The 20079-nt window shown below is 34.6% G+C and overlaps 1 protein-coding gene across 1 annotated transcript; it reads right to left on the reverse strand.

Annotated features, from left to right (window-relative positions):
- Positions 1–12709: 12709 nt before the first annotated feature.
- LOC104777706 (cell wall / vacuolar inhibitor of fructosidase 1-like) lies at positions 12710–14047 on the reverse strand. The gene is made up of 2 exons (XM_010502004.3): positions 13759–14047; positions 12710–13187 (listed from the first exon to the last, which is right to left on the reverse strand). The coding sequence occupies exons 1-2, from the start codon at positions 13933–13935 to the stop codon at positions 12885–12887; spliced, it is 480 nt and encodes a 159-aa protein (XP_010500306.1). The 5' UTR covers positions 13936–14047; the 3' UTR covers positions 12710–12884.
- Positions 14048–20079: the final 6032 nt, after the last annotated feature.

Below are 20079 nucleotides of genomic sequence, written 5' to 3' on the forward strand. Positions count from 1 at the left end.
TCACTCTAGTCCATGAAAAGTTGCTGACCAAGGAAGCTAAACTCCTCTCTGTTTCAACTGTTGTGCCAAGTCATGTCCCACTCTCCGCGAATGTCGCTACCTCTCGTCCTCGGCTCTCTCAATACCAACCTAACAACCGCCACAATCAACACCACAACCAACAATACAACTCCAAACATGATGGTCGCATGTCTCGTGGATATCAAGGTAAGTGCAAAATATGTGGTGTCTTTGGCCATAGTGCCTGTCGGTGTCCTCAATACTCACAACCTCTGTCTACTCCACCAAATGGTCTTCTCCCGACCCCATTTTGTCCTTGGAAACCAAGAGCAAATCTTGCTCTTTCCTCACAATCTCTGGCTAATCCGTGGATCATGGAAAGTGGTGCCACACACCACATGACCAATGACCTCAACAACCTAGCAATGAATCAACCATACATGGAGGAGGACTCAGTTCTCATGCTGGTTCACTCACCCTTCCTTCCTCTACTCGCCCTCTAACCTTAAACAAAGTTCTTTGTGTTCCTAATATTCATAAAAACCTCATATTTGTTTACTGACTGTGCAACGCTAACCAAGTTTCTTTCTTGCTTACTTTCAGGTGAAGGATCTCATCTCGGGGGTCCCGTTAATCCAAGGCAGGACTAAGGCAGAGTTATACGAGTGGCCAGCATCCCCTATCACCCTTGCTTCCTTCTTTTCCTCCACCACATCCAAACCATCATTCACCGCTTGGCACCGTCGTCTAGGCCACCGGTCTTTTCCACTTTTTCATAGTATTGTCTCAAATTTCGCTTTACCTTGCAATAATTCTGTACCCATCAGTTCCCTTTGCTCAGACTGTGCTATTAATAAAACCCATAAATTACCATTCTCTCAATCCTCCATTCACTCAACTCATCCTCTTGAATTCATTTACATAGACGTATGGACCTCGCCAATTGTCTCCATCTACAACTTCAAGTACTACCTCGTCCTTGTTGATCATTACAGTCGCTACACCTAGCTATATCCGCTCAAACAAAAATCTCAAGTGCGAGAAACATTCATATCGGTTCAAGCAAAGAATTGGCACCCTATATTCAGACAATGGTGGAGAATTTGTGGCTCTACGGTCCTTCCTCTCTACCGCCAGCATCTCTCATCTCACATCACCACCTCACACACGGGAACACAACGACATCTCAGAAAGGAAACATCACCACCTTGTCGAAACAGCACTCACCCTGCTTACACACGCTGACATGCCCAAACAATACTGGTCCTATGCTCTCTCCACTGCCACATACCTCATAAACAGACTCCCAACACCAGTCCTATCCATGATGTCACCATACCAAATCTTGTTTGGTGACACTCCGAACTATGCCAAACTTCGAACATATGGATGTTTATGCTTTCCTTGGCTCCATCCTTACACCAATCACAAACTTGAAGCTCGGTCCATGCCCTGTGTTTTCATTGGTTACTCCTCAACCCAAAGTGCCTACCTATGCCTCCAACCTCAAACTGGTCGTATCTACGTTTCACGACATGTCAAGTTTGATGAATCTCAATTCCTGTTTCGACAATCCTTATCACTGACTCCTCCAATTGCTCAACCCTCTTCTCCGACAAAACAACACCACTCCTCGCCAGTCACCACCATTCTTGTTCTGCCACTCTCTTCATCACCTCAAAATCCACCACCCTCTCAGCTTCGTTCTCAGCCGCTACCACTCGTATCGCCGCCTTCGTCGGGACCTGTGAGCTGTGACCGTCATCTGCCTGAGTAATCATCTTCGTCGTCATTGGCGTCTGATGATGAATCAAATCATGTAACAGAAACGACAATGTCAACCAATCACTCCTTCTCCGCTATCTCAAAGCCCACCAAGCCCACCTAGTCCACCTAATGCAAGCCCATTATCCAAACCCACTACCAACACCAATTCCCCAACACCATCGTCCTCTCCATCGCATTCACCACCAATCTCATTGTCCCTGTCACCACACTGTCACCGTCCCTATCACCGTCACCACCACCATTGGTGGAAGAACCTCACCCTCACCCTTCTAATCCTATCGCCCCTAACACTCACCCAATGTGTACTCACCGCAAAAACAATATTACTAAACCCAACCGCAAATACAATCTCTCTGCAGCCTTATCTACTCATATCGCACCTGAACTCCGAACCGTGAATCAAGCTTTAAAAGAGAAACAATGGAGAGGAGCCATGTCAAATGAAATTGATGCCTTTGCCCGTAATCAGACCCTTGAACTGGTTCCTCGTCAACCACACTTCAATGTCATTAGCTGCAAATAGTTATTCAAATATAAATTTAAGTCTAATGGCTCTCTTAGCAGGTGCAAAGCACGCTTGGTGACAAAGGATACAATCAACAACTTGGGAGAGACTATACCGAAACATTTAGTCCAGTCATCAATGCCACAGCAATTCGACTTGTTCTTGATGTTGCAGTCTCAAAGGGGTGGCCAATACAACAATTAGACGTCAACAATGCGTTCCTTCAAGGTACTCTCACCGATGAATTTTATATGGATCAACCATCGGGCTTCATCGATACAGATCATCCAGATCATGTGTGCCGTCTTTGCAAAGCCATTTATGGCCTCAAACCGGCCCCGAGAGCCTGGTACACAGAGCTCCGAACGTTTCTCCTAAGCATTGGCTTCGTTAATTCCTTGGCCGACACGTCTCCGTTTTTCCTCAACCTCGGTAAGGAGTATCTATATCTTCTTGTCTATGTGGATGACATTCTTGTCACAGGTAGTAACAAACAGGACATTCAACGCATTCTCGCTCTTCTTGCCAACCGTTTCTCGGTCAAGGATGCAAAGGATCTCAACTACTTCCTTGGTCTTGAAGGTCATCGGACGTCTGCTGGTCTTCATCTCTCACAGTGCAAATACATTCTTGATCTCCTACATCAGTACAACATGATCAATGCCAAGCCCGTAACTACACCTATGGCCACTTCTCCGAAGCTCACACTAACCACTGGCACACCCATCTCTGATCCAACACCATATCGCAAGCTCGTAGGCAGCTTACAATATCTATCCTTCACTAGGCTTGTCATTGCATATGTTGTCAACAAGCTGTCACAGTTTATTCATCGCCCTACGCGTGATCACTGGCAGGCCGCCAAACGCATTCTCCGTTACCCTCGCCGGCACAACAACCCATAACAAAAACCTCAGCCTTCATGCCTTCTCCGACAACATCAGCCGCAATCTCAACATACATGCTTTCTCTGATGCTGACTGGGCTGGTGATCCTGATGATTATGTATCCACTAATGCCTATGTTGTTTATCTCGGTCATAACCCAATATCCTGGATGGCCAAGAAACCGACCGGCGTTGCAAGATCCTCCACCGAAGCGGAGTACCGCGCTGTGGCTCACACTGCAGCTGAACTTACTTGGATCTGTAATCTCCTAACCGAACTTGGCATCACGCTACCTACTCCGCCAGTTGTGTATTGTGACAATGTAGGTGCGACATTCTTATGTTCGAATCCTGTTTTCCACTCACGGATGAAGCACATCGTCGTCGACTATCACTTAATCAGAGGTTTAGTTCAAAAAGGAGCTCTGCGTGTTTCACACGTCAACAAAAAGGATCAATTGGCCGATGCATTAACTAAACCTCTCCCTAGTGCGCGTTTTAACGAACTTAGAAGCAAGATTGGAGTGATTCAAACCCCTCCATCTTGAGGGGGCGTGATAGAGATATGATTAGATATGATAGGATTTGTATTAACTCCTCAATATTTTATATCTTTGTATTAGGAAACCTCTGTAATTACGCCTAACCTAGAGGCTCCTCTGCTACTCACTGTATATATTAGCCTCTCTGTAACACTCAAGAGATATATGAAATACAGTTTCTACACATAGTGCTAAAGCCACAACAGCACCTCGTTATCGGGACAATAGGATTCTTTACTGCAGAAGGTAAGTTGCGATCCTAAAGCTTGCCTCAGGTTTTTCAGATCACAACTGAATCACAATTTCTTCTGCTTTTCTATTGCAGCTCTTTGATGGAAAGCCAGTTTCTTGCTTCCAGAAGAGAGTTTAAAACAAAAAGACGATTATTTTGCTCAAGCTTATAAGATAATTGGTTTGAGCATGGTTATGAACTGAACCTAGGGGCGTTCTTATTACAGGAGATGCTTAGAATAGAGATTTAAGCCAATACTCGCTGAAACATAATACAGCTTACAGTTGGTCAAGCCCTGAAGTATATAGGCTTGGCTTATTACTCTAATAATTGGAGAAACTGAATATATGTAGAATCATCAATCATTTGAGCTAAATAGTTCTGTGTATATTGAATCTTCTCGACTCTCACGTTACTTAGGCACATGTATTTTACCTCTACAATGAATATAACCATTTAATATAGATCTGATTGGTTTTTTTCTTTTTCTTTGTGTTGTGCTGCTCTATGAAAGACATATTAGTTACTTGATTTGAGGCCTTTTTTTTTGTGGTCTTTGTTGCGATAATGTTAACATGTTAAAAGCTTTTAAACATGAACATGTTTTGCCAAAAAAAAATCACCAAAAACTGGTCAAGCTTCAGTTAAATAAATTTAGCTAAAACTGTAAACGTCATACAGTTTATAGAAATCGTATTTTCAGAAAATGTCATGCCAGATTTTGTGAATAATGACATGTTTTCTCTAATAATAGAACATAAATTTTGCCTCAAACGCATAAACAGATTATGATAGCCTTTTCAAAATAAATTATGTTTTTTATTTCAATATACAAATTATTATATAATTCATTTTCCTCGTTTAATATTATTTATAGTGTCAAAATGATTGTGCGTACGGACAAAACAGTGTTTTCATATCTTAAATAGAGAGTATGATTATTCAGTTTTTTTTTAAATACTCTTATAACAACTAACATGTTTTTATGCCAAAAAAAAAATTAGTAATTAAGATATATTTATAATGTCCTTGTAATATTATATGTAGTTATTTTGGGGATATATTAAGAAATTTGAGATAGTAGATACTAACACTTATAATTGTTATTAGAAGTGTTATTTTTTTTCCTAAATAACTAGTTTATTAAATGTATATTAGGAAATAGACTACATGTTTAGTGTTTAGAATATTTTCATGTTTCAATAAACTATATTAGAATTTGGCATGTTGTTTAGAATATTTGCACGTAGTCTTAGTCTCCACTTTCAAATCTGGACAAGTGAAACAAAAGAGTACATGCATGGGGAGAATTATTGTTTGGAAATAACATTAATACTTTCGGTATCTGCCAATCACACGGCATGCAGATTGCATGTAAAAGGTCTCCCAAAAACTTATCTTCCACTCATCTACCACTTTTTGAAATTACTATCAAGGTTCATATACACATATTGTTGACTAGAGCTTCCTTTCAAGCAGCGAGAGGTTGTTTTATCAAAAAGAACTTCTGTTCACCTAAAGAATAAGCAAGCTTAATTATAACCACTTTGAGAGATATAGCAACCATACAAATATATTTTCAAGATCAGCTGTAAGTTTTAAGAATTAAGCTAGCTAGGATCCAGATTCAGGGCAAACTTTTGTATCTTGACCATTGCCAATAGATTTAACTATATAAAGTAGCCTTGTACTAATAATTTTTGATGTTTTTTATTTAATTAAATTTTGAATCAATACATTATAATACAAAACAAAATTTTTAATTATCTATATATATATATATAAATATATATCTTATTATATAAAATTGGGTTTTGAAAGTTAGCCATTAACAAGATTTTGACACTTGTCAAGTTATTAATATGAGATTTTGACATGTCTAAAAGTTAATATTAAATGAGAGATTTAAAATTAGGACAAAAAACAAAAAATTTTGTTTTAAACAATATTAATAATGTAAAAAGCAGTGTTCAAGAAATCGGCGTCGGCGGCCGTTGAGGCGGCGAGTATACGTTGGGTGGTGGTTCCCCGCCGCGAGTTGGTGGTAATCGGCCAAACTTTTTTCTTCCTAAAACTCATTTATTTGTATCATATTACATGGATGAAAGGAAAACTTGTGTTATTTTAGTTAAGATCTGTCTGAAAATGATGAAAATAGAGACCAAAACCGAAAAAATGAGAAGAAAAAAACGCAGGAACCATGGCGGCCGTTAGGGTTTTCCTTAGAAGAAGATGAACATAGTGAAATGACAAATTTGTCCTTCTCATTTAAGTGAAAAATAAAACTTTTTTCACTCTCTTTGATTCGAACCCTGGTCTGAGTAGGATTTAAAATTCTTTTAACCACTACACTACATCAACTTTCAATGCAAATGTGTAACTTTAGTAGTATATAACCTAACAGTTTGAAAAATGATGATACATCCCCAAACGCCTACTACCGTTTATTAAACGATTAATCCTCGCCTTAACCGTCTAGGCGTTAGGCGCTACTCCACCGCCCGAGTAGCGCCTAACGATTTCTTGAACACTGGTAAAAAGAGAATTATAAAAAAAGTTAGAAAAATTAACCAGTTTTTTAAATAATTATAAGGAGATTGATTATATATATATAATTCATAAAATTCAAAATTATAACATTATTTACTTATTTTAATTTTAATTTATTAATTCTACAAAAAAATAGAAAAGGGATTAAGGAAAATATACAGTAAATTATTAATACTAAAAATTTTAAAATACTCACTTCTATATAAACATAGATCGTCTCATATTTTTATTTAACAAAATAATTTATTCAAAAATATTAATATGTTTTTAACACTTGTCAAGTTATTAATCCATTAACAAGATTTTGACACTTGTCAAGTTATTAATATGAGATTTTGACACGTGTAAAAGTTAATATTAAATAGGAGATTTAAAAGTAGGACAAAAAACAAAAACAAAATTGTTTTAAACAATATTAATAATGTAAAAAGAGAATTATAAAAAAATTATAAAAATTAACCAGTTATTAAATAATCAGAAGATTGATTATATATATATATAATTCATAAAATTCAAAATTATAACATTATTTACTTATATTAATTTGAAGTTATTAATTCTACAAAAATAGAAAAGGAATTAAGGAAAATATACAGTAAATTATTAATACTAAAAATTTTAAAATACTCACTTCTATATAAACATAGATCGTCTCATATCTTTTATTTAACAAAATAATTTATTTAAAAATATTGCTTTTAACTTTGTTCTATTGGTGAAACTTTTTTAATGGGAAGACAAATTTTCCTATTTTTTAAAACCAAAATATACTCCTACTTTCTCCTTTTTCATTTTGGAATAGGTAAGATTAGGAAGTTATGAGAAATAAGGAAATTGTCTTTCCTAGAGAAAATAGGAAATTGTCTTTCCTAGAGAAAATAGGAAATTGAGTTGAGAAGTTCCTTATATAAAGAGTTGTCAAGTTGTGACATCCTTAATTAAGAATTGTGAGAGAGAAAACTTTAGGGTTTTGAGTTATTTTTGCTAAAGTATTAAGAGAGTTCTTATTGAGATTGTGTGTGAAATTTTGTTCTTTTGAATTCTAGATTTGGGATCAGAGTGTTACGATATCCTAGGGAGCGATGTCTGAGAATGCAATCGTTGCAGCTAAACCGAAAGAAAGAGGAGGATCTACATCCATCCAGTGCCATATGCTAAACTCTACTAACTATATCGTATGGGTGTTGAAGATGAAGATTTATTTAAAGGTTCATAAGGTTTGGGAAGCAATCGAGCCTACAACTGAAGCGGTAGATGAAAAAAAAATAAGGCTATAGCTCTGCTGTTTCAGTCAATATCAAAGGCTTTTGTTCTGCAGATTGGTGATCTAGATACGGCTAAGAAGGTATGGGACGTCATCAAGTCAAGACATGTGGGAGCAGAACGAGTCAAAGAAGCACGCTTAGAAACACTTATGGTCGACTTTGAGCGGCTTATGATGAAAGATACAGATAAAATTGATGTGTTTGCAGGGAAGATGTCAGAGATAGCATCAAAATCCGCTTCTCTTGGAGTAGCTATCGAGTAATCCAAGATGGTTAAGAAATTTCTTTACTGTCTTCCTCACAAAAAGTTCATCCATATAGTGGCTTCCTTAGAACAAGTATTAGACCTGAATACCACCACTTTTGAAGACATTATAGGACAACTTAAAACATACAAAGAGAGAATCATTGATGCAGGAAGAGTACATGAAGATCAATCTAAACTCATGTATGCGAATATGGAGACACAAAACAACCGTGAGTATACAAGAAGCTCAAGAATTGGTTGTTACTGATAAGCAAGATGTTGATGAGCTTATGATGCATGAGATTTTTTTCTCAACGAAAAACGATGCATCCCAAGTAAGTATGAAACAAACACGGCAGAGGAGAACATATGGTACCTTGACAATGGTGCCAGTAACCACATGACAGGCGATAGAAGATACTTTGAGAAGATTGATGAATCCTTCACTGGGAAGGTGAGGTTTGGAGATGACTCTCGTGTTGACAAAAAAAAGAAAAAGGGTCAATCTCGCTTATTTTCATGAATGGTGAACTGCGAGTCATGACAGATGTTTACTATATCCCAGATTTTAAAAGCAATATCATCAGTTTGGGTCAAGCAACATAAGCAGGCTGCGACATTAGGTTAAAGGGAGGATACCTCATAATGCGAGATGCTCAAGGGAAACTACTTGCAAAAGCTCCAAGGTCAAAAAAACAGACTTTACAAAGTTTGTATGGATTTTCACAACAACGCCTACGTGAATCTGCCATCTATCAGTGTATCTAGTCGTTGGCTTGCACGTTTTAGACACATAAATTTTGAAATCATCGTCTATGAAACAAAGAAAACTTGTCCAAGGACTCCCACATGTAGCGTTTGAGAAAGAGATTTGCAGTTCTTGTCTTCTTGAGAAACAAACGAGACAAACGTTCCCACAAGCCACCTCATACAGAGTATCTTTAGTTCTTTAACTAGTACATGGAGATCTTTGTGGGCCTATGACACCGAGTACAGTTGCTGGAAATCAGTTCAGTTTTGTTCTCATTGACGATCATTCACGTTATATTTGGACAACTTGTTGAAAGAGCTCTGCATTTGAAAAATTCTATATCTTCAAGAACCGTGTTGAAAAAGAATCAGGGGCACGAATTAAGACTTTTAGAACATAGAGAGGTAGTGAGTTTGTCTCATAAGAATTCAATGAATACTGTGAGAATACCGCAATCCGGAGACATTTTACTGCTCCATACACACCACATCAGAATGGTGTAGTAGAACGAAAAAATAGAACGATGATGGAGATAACAAGGAGTATCCTAAAGCACATGAGAGTGCAAAATTATCTCTGGGGGAAGCAGTATGACACTCAACATATCTGCTAAATAGAATAGCTACAAGGGCTCTAACAGATAAGACTCCATACGACGTTTTCAAGAAGCATAAACCGCGTATTGATCATCTACGAATCTTTGGTTGCATCAGTTATGCAAAATTTGATAAACACCTACTAAAGAAACTAGATGATCGATCGTGGATGTTAGTTCACTTGGGGACAGAACCGGGTTCTGAGGCATACAAATTATTTGATCCACAGGCTAGAAGACTCATTACAAGTCGGGATGTGGTCTTTGATTAAATTAAAGGCTGGAAATAGAGAAAAGATCTTTAGAGCAAGATGGTGATGGAAGATTTAACATCACTCTTGGTGAGTTTGGGAACCACGGTATTGTGTTTGAGAAAGAAGTAGTTGGTAACAATCCAGAGATTGGAGAAAATACCAACTATGGTAATGGAAGAAAAAATAGGGAACGATGGTAACACACTAGAAATAGCAGAACAAGAAATTGCAGAACAACAAGAAGAAGATAAGGTCATGGAGAATAATCCGCCAGTTCTCAGAAGAAGCCATAGATAGAGCAACACACCAAAGTATCTTGGGGACTTTGTCCTTCTTGCTGAAGAAGAAGGAGATACACTTCTTTTGTGTCTAAATTACGAACAAGAAAGCTTTAATGAAGCAAAAGGATCGAGTAAATGGCTCAACGCATTCAAAGACGAGTTTAAGTTAATCGAAAAACTTAACACTTGGGATCTAGCTGATTTGCCTATTGGAACAACGCCAACTGGACTCAAATGGATCTTTAAGCTGAAACTCCAGCGGTAGCATCAACAAATATACAGCTTGACTTGTTGCTAAGGGGTATGTGCAACAATATGGAATTGACTTCGAAGATGTCTTTGCTCCTGTTGCACGAATTGAGACCATAAGACTTCTCATAAATATTGCAGCGTCAAACGGGTGGGAGATTCATCATTTAGATGTAAAAACAGCATTCATCCATGGAACTTAAGAGACATTTTATGTCACTCAACCTGAGGGATTTGAGAAGAAAGGAAGTGAAGAAAAGGTTTATAAGTTTAAGAAACCGTTGTATGGATTGAGACTCCAAGGGCTTGGAACAACAAGCTAAACCAGATTCTTGAGGAACTGCAGTTCAAAAAATGTTCAAAGGAGCTGACTGTTTTTTTGAAAGACAAAGAAAGAACAAACTCTTGTTATTGCAATTTATGTTGAAGAATTATTTGTCACATGAACATACATGTCAATTATTTACAAATTTCAGGAGGAGATGGCTGCTAAATTTAAAATGAGCGATCTTGGTAAGTTAACTTACTATCTTGGGAAAGAAGTAATCCAATATGAGAATGGAATTGTGTTAAGTCAAAGGAAATATGCTCAGAAAATCTTGGAAGAAACAAGAATGGCGGACTGCAATCCCGAGTATATACCAATGGAGTTTGGACTCCAATTGTCAAGAGCAGAAAATGAGAAAGTGATCGACGCTACAGACTTTAGGAAGAAGGTTGGCTGCTTTTGATACTTAATCCACACAAGGCCTGACTTGTCGTACTGTGTAGGAGTTTGAGCAGGTATATGCACAGAGTCACATGGTGGCGAAATGAGATCATGCTTTCTGCACCTTTAGGGAACAACATCTCTTGGTTTAACTTTTGAAAGAAGTTCAAAGATACCAAGGCTAGTTGGGTATGGTGACAAATTATTTGTCACATGAACAGACATGTCAATTATTTACAAATTTCAGGAGGAGATGGCTGCTAAATTTAAAATGAGCGATCTTGGTAAATTAACTTACTATCTCGGGATAGAAGTAATCCAATATGAGAATGGAATTGTGTTAAGTCAAAGGAAATATGCTCAGAAAATCTTGGAAGAAACAAGAGTGGCGGACTGCAATCCCGAGTATACACCAATGGAGTTTGGACTCCAATTGTCAAGAGCAGAAAATGAGAAAGTGATCGACGCTACAAACTTTAGGAAGAAGGTTGGCTGCTTTTGATACTTAATCCACACAAGGCCTGACTTGTCGTACTGTGTAGGAGTTTGATCAGGTATATGCACAGAGTCACATGGTGGCGAAATGAGATCATGCTTTCGGTACCTTTAGGGAACAACATCTCTTGGTTTAACTTTTGAAAGAAGTTCAAAGATACCAAGGCTAGTTGGGTATGGTGACAGCAGTCTTCGCATTGATCCAGACGATGGTAGAAGCAGAACACGTCATATTTTCTACTTAGGAAACAGTCCTATTTCATGGTGCTCACAAAAACAGGATGTAGTGGCCTTATCTTCGTGTGAAGATGAATTTATGGCTGGAATCGAAGCAACTAAACAAGCTATTTGGTTGCGAGATTTACTTAGTGAGATCACGGGAGTTGAAGCCAAGAAGGCTTTCATTCGTATTGATAATAAATCTGTGATAGCTCTCACAAAAAGTCCTATTTTTCATGGCAGAAGCAAGCATATACAAAGACGATTCCATTTCATCAGAGAATGCGTTGAGAATGAAGAGATTGTCGTTGAGCATGTTTGTGGAGTTGAGCAAAAGGCAGATATTCTTACTAAGGCGTTGGGGAAGATGAGATTCAAGGAGATTAGGAAGTTCAAGACTTAGAGAAGAAGAGTTTCAAGCTTAAGGAGGAGAATGTTGGGATAAGCTTAACGCACAAGCAAGTCTAAAGAAATTATGATTAGTAGTTTAGGAAGTTATGAGAAATGAAAATTGTCTTTCTTAGAGAAAATAGGTAATTGAGTTGAGAAGTTCCTTCTATAAAGAGTTGTCAAGTTGTGATATCCTTAATTAAGAATTATGAGAGAGAAAACTTTAGGTTTTTGAGTTATTTTTCCTAAAGTAATAAGAGAGTTCTTATTGAGATTGTATGTGAAATTCTTTCTTTTGAATTCTAGTGGAGGTTCTTTTCAAGAGCTGAAACAGATGAGACATTTCTTGGACAAGTTGGAATGTCTTCAAACTATGAAAGTTGGTCTTGTTGCCGACAAAAGTGAGTTCTTGCAAGCTGATCTGCTGACTCTCCCCAGACTTTCATCATAATGCAACATCCAGTTCAGCTGACCTTTTTCTCCCCTCATCTTTTTATCGCCTTGGTATAGCAGAGTGAAAATAACTTAACATAAATATTTGGTTATATGTATATATATCATTGGAGTTAACTCTGTTTCTGAAATTTTTTAATATGTATATGCGGTGTACTTCTTGATAGTGTGAAATTAATTACACTCCTCTGATCTGAAAATACATAATATGAAGAGTGAGCTTACTGTGCAGTGCTCCTATCGCAACATCGCATCATCAGAAGTTGCATATGAACAAAACAACAGAATGCATCAGAAGTATAAACAACATGCCAATACATATATGAAAACCTAGTATAAATGAGAAACAAACTACAATTTACATAGAAACAACAACAAAATCAGACATGAATTTTTAGTTCTCATATTTTTTATTTTTTATGAAGAGGATAACATCCCAATCTAACACATATAAACCTTATAGGAAGATAAAATCAAAGCAACATTCTCACAACGGCTCTAGTCACACTAGAGATGTTTTGCATTGATTTGGTTAAACTAGTCAACGGAGATTTCCCTTGAAACCCTTCTTCACAAACAGAAGCTTCTACCCCGGCGTCAATCACGCCGTCTTCGCCGAATTTAGGGACTCCTTTAGAGATAGCTTCGATGGCTTCGGGAACATCAGCATTTAAAATCGTTTTGTATCTTCGACTACATTGGTCCAAAGCCTGTTTTAGTTCCGGTCTCTTTTTATATAGACCGTTGATCTCGGTTAAGGTCTTTGTCGCCAGCACCTACAAAATTATATTTTTATAAAACAACCCCATAAGTTTATGTTTCTACAGAATTACCTCACATTCAGACCATTTTGGAAAAAGAAAGCTACATAATTGGTGGGATAGAAACGAAAAACGAGCTTATATATACACTATACTGAAACTGAAAACAATATTACTATGACATGAAAACACAAAAAAATAGCAAAAAATAACCCTTTACGTTTGTGTTCTAAATAAAAATAATCAAAAACTTCTTAATTATCAAAAACAACCCTTGTGTTACTTATATACAAAAACGTCTTAATTATAACGAAGCTTGTGAGATTTTTTCTTTTTTTAACACTAACAACTGATAAAATTTTAAGAGATCAGAGTTATATATAGAATAGAATAAAATTAAATATTACATCTAATAATGTAGAAAAATCAAAATTCAAAAAACAACCACGTAAATTTGTGTTTTATCAATTACAAATTTTTAAAGCAACCACAAAACCTTTAGTCAAGATTTGATTCTTATAAGAGACTTGAAAATAATCTGACTAATTGGAGAGATAAATATAGAAGAAAAGAAATTGAAAAATACCTTGATTTTATCGATGAGGATGAGAGCGAGGCCAGAGATGTCGGCAGAGGAGCCACGTGGGTCGGAGTTGAGTAGAGAGACACAAAGTTTGAAGTCTGGTGTCTGTTTACATGTCTGATCTATCATACTTCCTTCACTTATCATCATCATCGTCATCACCATCACGATCAGCTTCATCTTCTTCTTCTTGGATGATGATCTTTATATGTAAAAAGATGGAGGTTTCGCTTTTGTTGTTTATATAATAAGTATGTGTTTGTGTCTCTGCGTGTATTAATTTGTCTGTGTAGTGCACAGCTCCAATATATATAATTGAATTGGTGGTGTGCCTTTACCATAAACTCCCTTAATAAGGATAAAAAGCTATATATTTTTTTCAAAAAAAAAGGATAAAAAGCTATATATCACTTCTGATATTTTCAGGTAATATACTTTTATGTTAGTATATACCACCAAACAAAAAGATATTGTCCAATCAGATTCTATTTTGGATATATACTATAGATTTCTTTAGTTTTGGGTTACATAAGTAAAATTATTTAGTTTCTTTTTTTTTTTTTTTTTTTTTTTTGTCAACCAAACATTAAATTAGAATTATTTAGTTTCCATTGTATCCAAGAACAAATTGGTAAAAGCATTTAACATAATGTCTATTATTATGACTGAAAATTATATTACTATGAAAAAGTAAATATGCCAAATTAATATTCGTCAAATGATCATGATATAGAAAGGGTTTATGGCGCCTACAGCTATATATATTTAATTTCCTGTAGTGATTTGAATTTCAATAACTCTATACATTTTTTATGGTTTTGAAAATTTGAATTTCTATATTACTTTTATGTTTTAATTAAACAAAGGTTTTATGAAAAAAAAATAGAAAATAGATAATAATAAAAATAGTTTAATAAACAAAGGTTTTATGAAAAAGCCATATTAAACTTTATAACTTCAATTTTTGAAGACCAAAAAAATATTTGTAAAATACTAATATTTTCGTGTGATATAGCAAATATTTGTAGAACATATTAGTTTTGTCTCTATTATTCTAACTTACAAAGCATTATTTCAAGACGAAACGTACAAACTAGCTAGTAGAGATAGTAACGTACAATAAAACCTCTATAAATTTATAAGGTGGACCATAAAATTTTATTAATTTATAAAAGTTTTAATTTATCGATAAATTAATAATTTATCGATAAATTAATAAAATATTAATTTATAAAAAGGATTTTTATCAGAAATTCAGAGTTTAGAAGAAATTGCTGCTACTATTTTTCAAGGTGATAATGAAGTTGAAGAAGATATGACGGTACCTTTAGACCAGTTACACGTAAGAAAGCTATTATCGTGTCAAGAACTCTCTATAATTTTTGGATGCGATTTGAGAAGATAACACCAAAAGTTTTTGATGCAGTCAGAAAGATTAGAGATGCTCCCCGACAAGAATTCAAATTCAAGAACAAACAAACAACAATAGACCATATTTTACTAGATTTTCTTTATATATATATATATTAGTTTATTTGATTATTAATTTATAATATTGATGGGATCATATTTTTACATGAAATTTTTTAAAAAATTATTAATTTATTATTTTATCGAATAATGTCCAAAATTACATTAATCTTAATTTAGGACCGGAGAAATTTATTAATTTATAGAGATTATTAATTTACCGATTATTAATTTACAGATGTTCTACTATAAAAACCTTTTTCTTATTAATAAAGAAATAGTTACATAATGGTGACAAAACATATCACAATCACAGCTATACAAGTCTCTCAGCTATGCTAATGTGAACCCCCGGTATATACTACAAACTCTTCAACGGTTCCAACCCAAACACATCCCGACTTATTTTTTTGGCATGTTTCTAATACGACCAGTTTTTGCGAATATTATATGGTTCATAAGAAGTAGATAAAAACAACAGACATAAGTAGTTTTGTTATTCAATGTTTGGGCCAAGAATTAAAGTTTCTGTAACTTTCCAACGAACTATGTATTAAAACATCGCCATGTGGATCCAATAATCGACGTTAGCGTGTAACACTGCATCGTAAACAAGAAAAAGCTTTAATCTAATTTAATCAAGGGGCTAACTTTTGCTTAGCCGTAGTTTTGCCATTGGTAATGGACCTAATGGTAACAATTGCGAGTTATTGAAATTACATCATCTATCAATATCATATATAGAAAATAAGATAAAGTTTAAAGTTATATAAAGCAAACCATCATTTGAGTTATTTTAAACATATCAATTGACAACATATGACCGACTTAAGCTATTTTTTCTGAAGAGCCATTAAAATAACCATATCATCATCTTCTTCCTTTATTTATTTTTCTTGCTTTTGGGGTTTGGCTAAACGCCGAAAGATCAGTTCAATACGAGAAGTCCTTTTCATACATTAACATACATATTCAATCATTCAATTTCTGCTAATTATACAATTGTTTTGAACCATACATAGAGCAAAAGGTACATATACGGCGATAGAAACTTCGAGTGATAGAAGCTTTGTATAAATGAAAATGTTTATTTTTCCAAAACCATGCTCACTAGATTAATATTTTTAACTTTGTCAAAAATTGGGTATGTGTTTGGGGTCTTGGACTTTTTAGAATACGCACTAGCGACAATTTAACTTGTAACAAAACATTTTGTCCATAACTGATCTGTTAATATCTAGAAAAAAGCATAAAGTTATCCCAATCTATCAAAAACAACGTCAACGTGTTCATAAATTAATAAAACGGTTCCATAGCTTTAAAAAAGTACCAAATGATCCGAATCTGCCAGAAAAAACATGTTCATGAATTAACCATACATTCACTCCCAAGTCGTTCATATACATATATATATATATATATATACATTCATATATTCAACAACGCTTCTAATGGATATGAATACTAGGTTCAGACCCGCACGTACGTGCGGAATTGATTTCATAAACTAAGATTGCTATAAAGTTTGAAATATATTATGTACGTGCCAAAAAAAAAATTATAAAATATGTTTTTATATAGTTTTTATTTTGAAAATGTTAGTTTGTTTTAGTTTGTAAAATGTAATAAAATAATATATTTGAAAGTAATATATGACAAATTAGTCTATATAAAAAAAAAATGTAAAAACAGTCACATACACCATAGTTGAGGGTACTGCTTTTCCATAGGTAACATATAATTAGAGGGTATAACATTTATAAATGAAACTAAGATTGGTTGTTTATATTCATTTTGTGAATGTTAGGTTGAAATAATAGCAGTTTCACGATGAAATTTGGATTGATGTGATGGTGGATCCGGATCAAATAAGAACCAAATTAATGATCGATTAGATTAATTATGTAACAACCCGTCCCGTAGACCCCACTAGCCCACCGCTAGCCACCCCAATGGACCGGCTAGCGGTGGGCTAGTGGGGTCCACCAATTGATCTACAGCTCAATTGGTGGCAACTTGTCCTGTGGGAAGGTTGTTAAAGGGTGAGGACCAAGGTTCGAGGAACGTCTGACGCACCAATAACCTACTGGTAGATTGGTATATCCATAGTGATGGGTTATAATCGATGCCCTGCAGGGCCAGCTTGGAGTCCGTTTGGGCGGCTAGAAGTGCGCTAGCGGGGTCCACGGACGGTCCGTTAGGGCAGCTAGCGGTGGGCTAGTGGGGTCCGCGGGTTAGGTAAGCGCTAAAATTTATTATCAAATCTGTAAACTATCAAACCGGAAAAAGCGCTAAAATTTAAAAATTTTGATCGAATGACCTAAAGTATTACCAAAGCGCTTTTGAAACCCATCTCGATAGGTTTGTCAGGAAACGAATGTAATATTTTTGGCCCGTAAAAAACTCACTTTAAAAAATCACATGAGTAATGTATGCATTCGTTTGCTTGAATTTGTAAACCTCGTGGGTAAAAGGTATTTCAATAAATATTTTTTTCTAATAGGTAAGATATATTTTAAAAGATTGGATAAGATATTATGATGGAATACTCTATAAAATATTTAAATCTACTCAAAATTTTTGAAATAATCATCGTAAATTAGACATATACCTCGTTACCCAATTTTTTTAAATTATAATGTTTTATTATTATTTAAATTACACGTTTTTATCTTATACCCGCTATAGTTAATCATCATATTTGAAATAAATAAGTCTATGGAGATTTTGAATATGTTACAAACCCGTCCCATCTTCTATTTTATCAGGAATAGTTTGTCAACATTTTTTTTGATATTCAAATACAGAAATGTTTTTATGATACATAAAATTAAAACAAAAAAATACTATTTAATTCTTAAATGTGTAAACATTGTTTTCTTTTGTTTTATTTGATTGACATAATTTAAATAACACACAAATGCAAAGAGAATAAAGCAGATAATGTTAATTAGTTTTATAACCTGTATTATGAAACATTTTCATTATGGGACATACATGTCTACACCTTATGCTATATGTTGTGTGGATGGGCAGACAAATCTACTATACAATTACATGTTGTTCTCTTCTATATCTAAAGAATAAACACTGTCAATTTAATCATAAACAATGACATGAGAGTCAGAGACTTAAGCCCAACCAAAGTATAACCTTCTCTCTTCATCCGGAAGAGACACCATCATCTTCTCCCTATTCCAGAGGGACATATATAGCCCCCAAAATTTAGAATGAACAAATCTAAAACTAAAAGTGTCTCTTGAGTTCTCAAATACCTGAACCATATGTTTTTGCATTATCCCTTGTGTTTATGGTAATCTGTAAAGTTGAAATGGAAAAACACTTCTCGGATTTGTAAACACCATGGATATTGTATTTTAAACTTACGAATAAAATCACTACATTCAATTGAAAATACAAACCTGAGGTGCTTTTCATAAGGGGTATAGTAGTTTACATGTTATGAAAATTTTCTCGTAAGACAATATTCTCGGTTTAATTTGTCTGAGTGGCTTCAACCCAAAATACCTGCTTATATATTCAAGCATAAAATATATTAGAAATGTTTTCATGTAAATAAGAAAACACAAACATTTGAAACAAACAAAACCATACTATCGAAACAATGATTTGTTTTTAATTAACACACTTTTTTGTTAGACAAACAAAAATGACATGAATTTATTTTTTATTGGGTTAAAAAATACCTTATTGTTGACAAATAAATAATTCAACTGTTGCGCCATGAATTAGGATTCACTGGATGATTCACTCTAGATAAAGATCTGAAAGAAATCATTATATTGAGGCATATGAGAGGAAACAACATAAGATATAATTTAATGGAATCATTCTCCTTCAGTAACAAAGCTAGAAAAGCGCTTCACATGTACTCCGACTTATAAATTATATGAAAAGCCAAATTTAATCGAAAATAAATGTATTATAAAAAATTTATGAAAGCAAAATGGTTAAATGTTTATACACAAAGGTAATGCTTGTAAATATATAGGATATATGATGACTATATAATGTGTGTATAAATTCTCGAAAGAACTCATGTACAAAACCTATATGCATAGCCGAAGTCACTTTTTATGTATGTCATCCACTATGTGCAAACACAAAATTTCTTACTAAAAAAAATACAAAAATAACAAAGTTGTGAACCAAGAGTACAATAAAAATAAGACTCACCCCAAAAAAAATGATGGAGCTTGGTTACATATTCATAATCATCTTCCATTTTCTTTTCTAAAACCTTTGAACACTCCTATTCCAAGCTTTGCAGCGTTAATTTTTTCCCATGCCGATGAAAATATTTTTTAATAAACGATTAATGTAGTGTGTGTAATTTTAAGAAGATATATATAGCTCAAAGATAATTAGGGTTTGAAGGATCAAAATCTCAACAAATAAATTCTTAATTGCATATTACATTAATTGCTTATGTCAAATATAAGCTGAATTAACACCATATCTTGATTAAATATCTTTTAATGAGTAGTTTTAGTGAATCAATAATTCAAATTTTCCTAAAATTTCGGGAGTATTTGAAACTATCCAAAAAATAAGATTAAACAGTAAATCATTTAATTGTTTCTTACAAATATTTTCTCTTTGGTAATCATTTATAGCATTTTGAAATGATACTACGATTAGGGTAGGTTTTAAGGTATATTCGTTAGTATAATTTATAATATTGCATAATTAAGTAAGTAACTAAATATTTACCATTTAGTTTTTCCGTTAGAATATCATAATAGTATTTAATTAGATTACCTAATACCAGTGTTCAAGAAAGCGCTAGACGGTATTTGGGCGGTGACCCAGCGCCTAACGCCTAGAACGCCT

The sequence above is a fragment of the Camelina sativa genome, chromosome 3 (assembly GCF_030686135.1).
Source record: "Camelina sativa cultivar CO46 ecotype springtype chromosome 3, ASM3068613v1".
Classification (NCBI taxonomy): Eukaryota; Viridiplantae; Streptophyta; class Magnoliopsida; order Brassicales; family Brassicaceae; genus Camelina; species Camelina sativa.

What these genes read in the sequence shown, in the direction of transcription:
- LOC104777706 (XM_010502004.3), bottom strand. Translation starts at nt 13,935, where the DNA reads ATGAAGCTGATCGTGATGGTGATGACGATGATGATGATAAGTGAAGGA. An exon ending in TCCTCATCGATAAAATCAAG is followed by an intron (nt 13,188 to 13,758) that starts GTATTTTTCAAT and finishes ATAATTTTGTAG; the next exon opens with GTGCTGGCGACAAAGACCTT.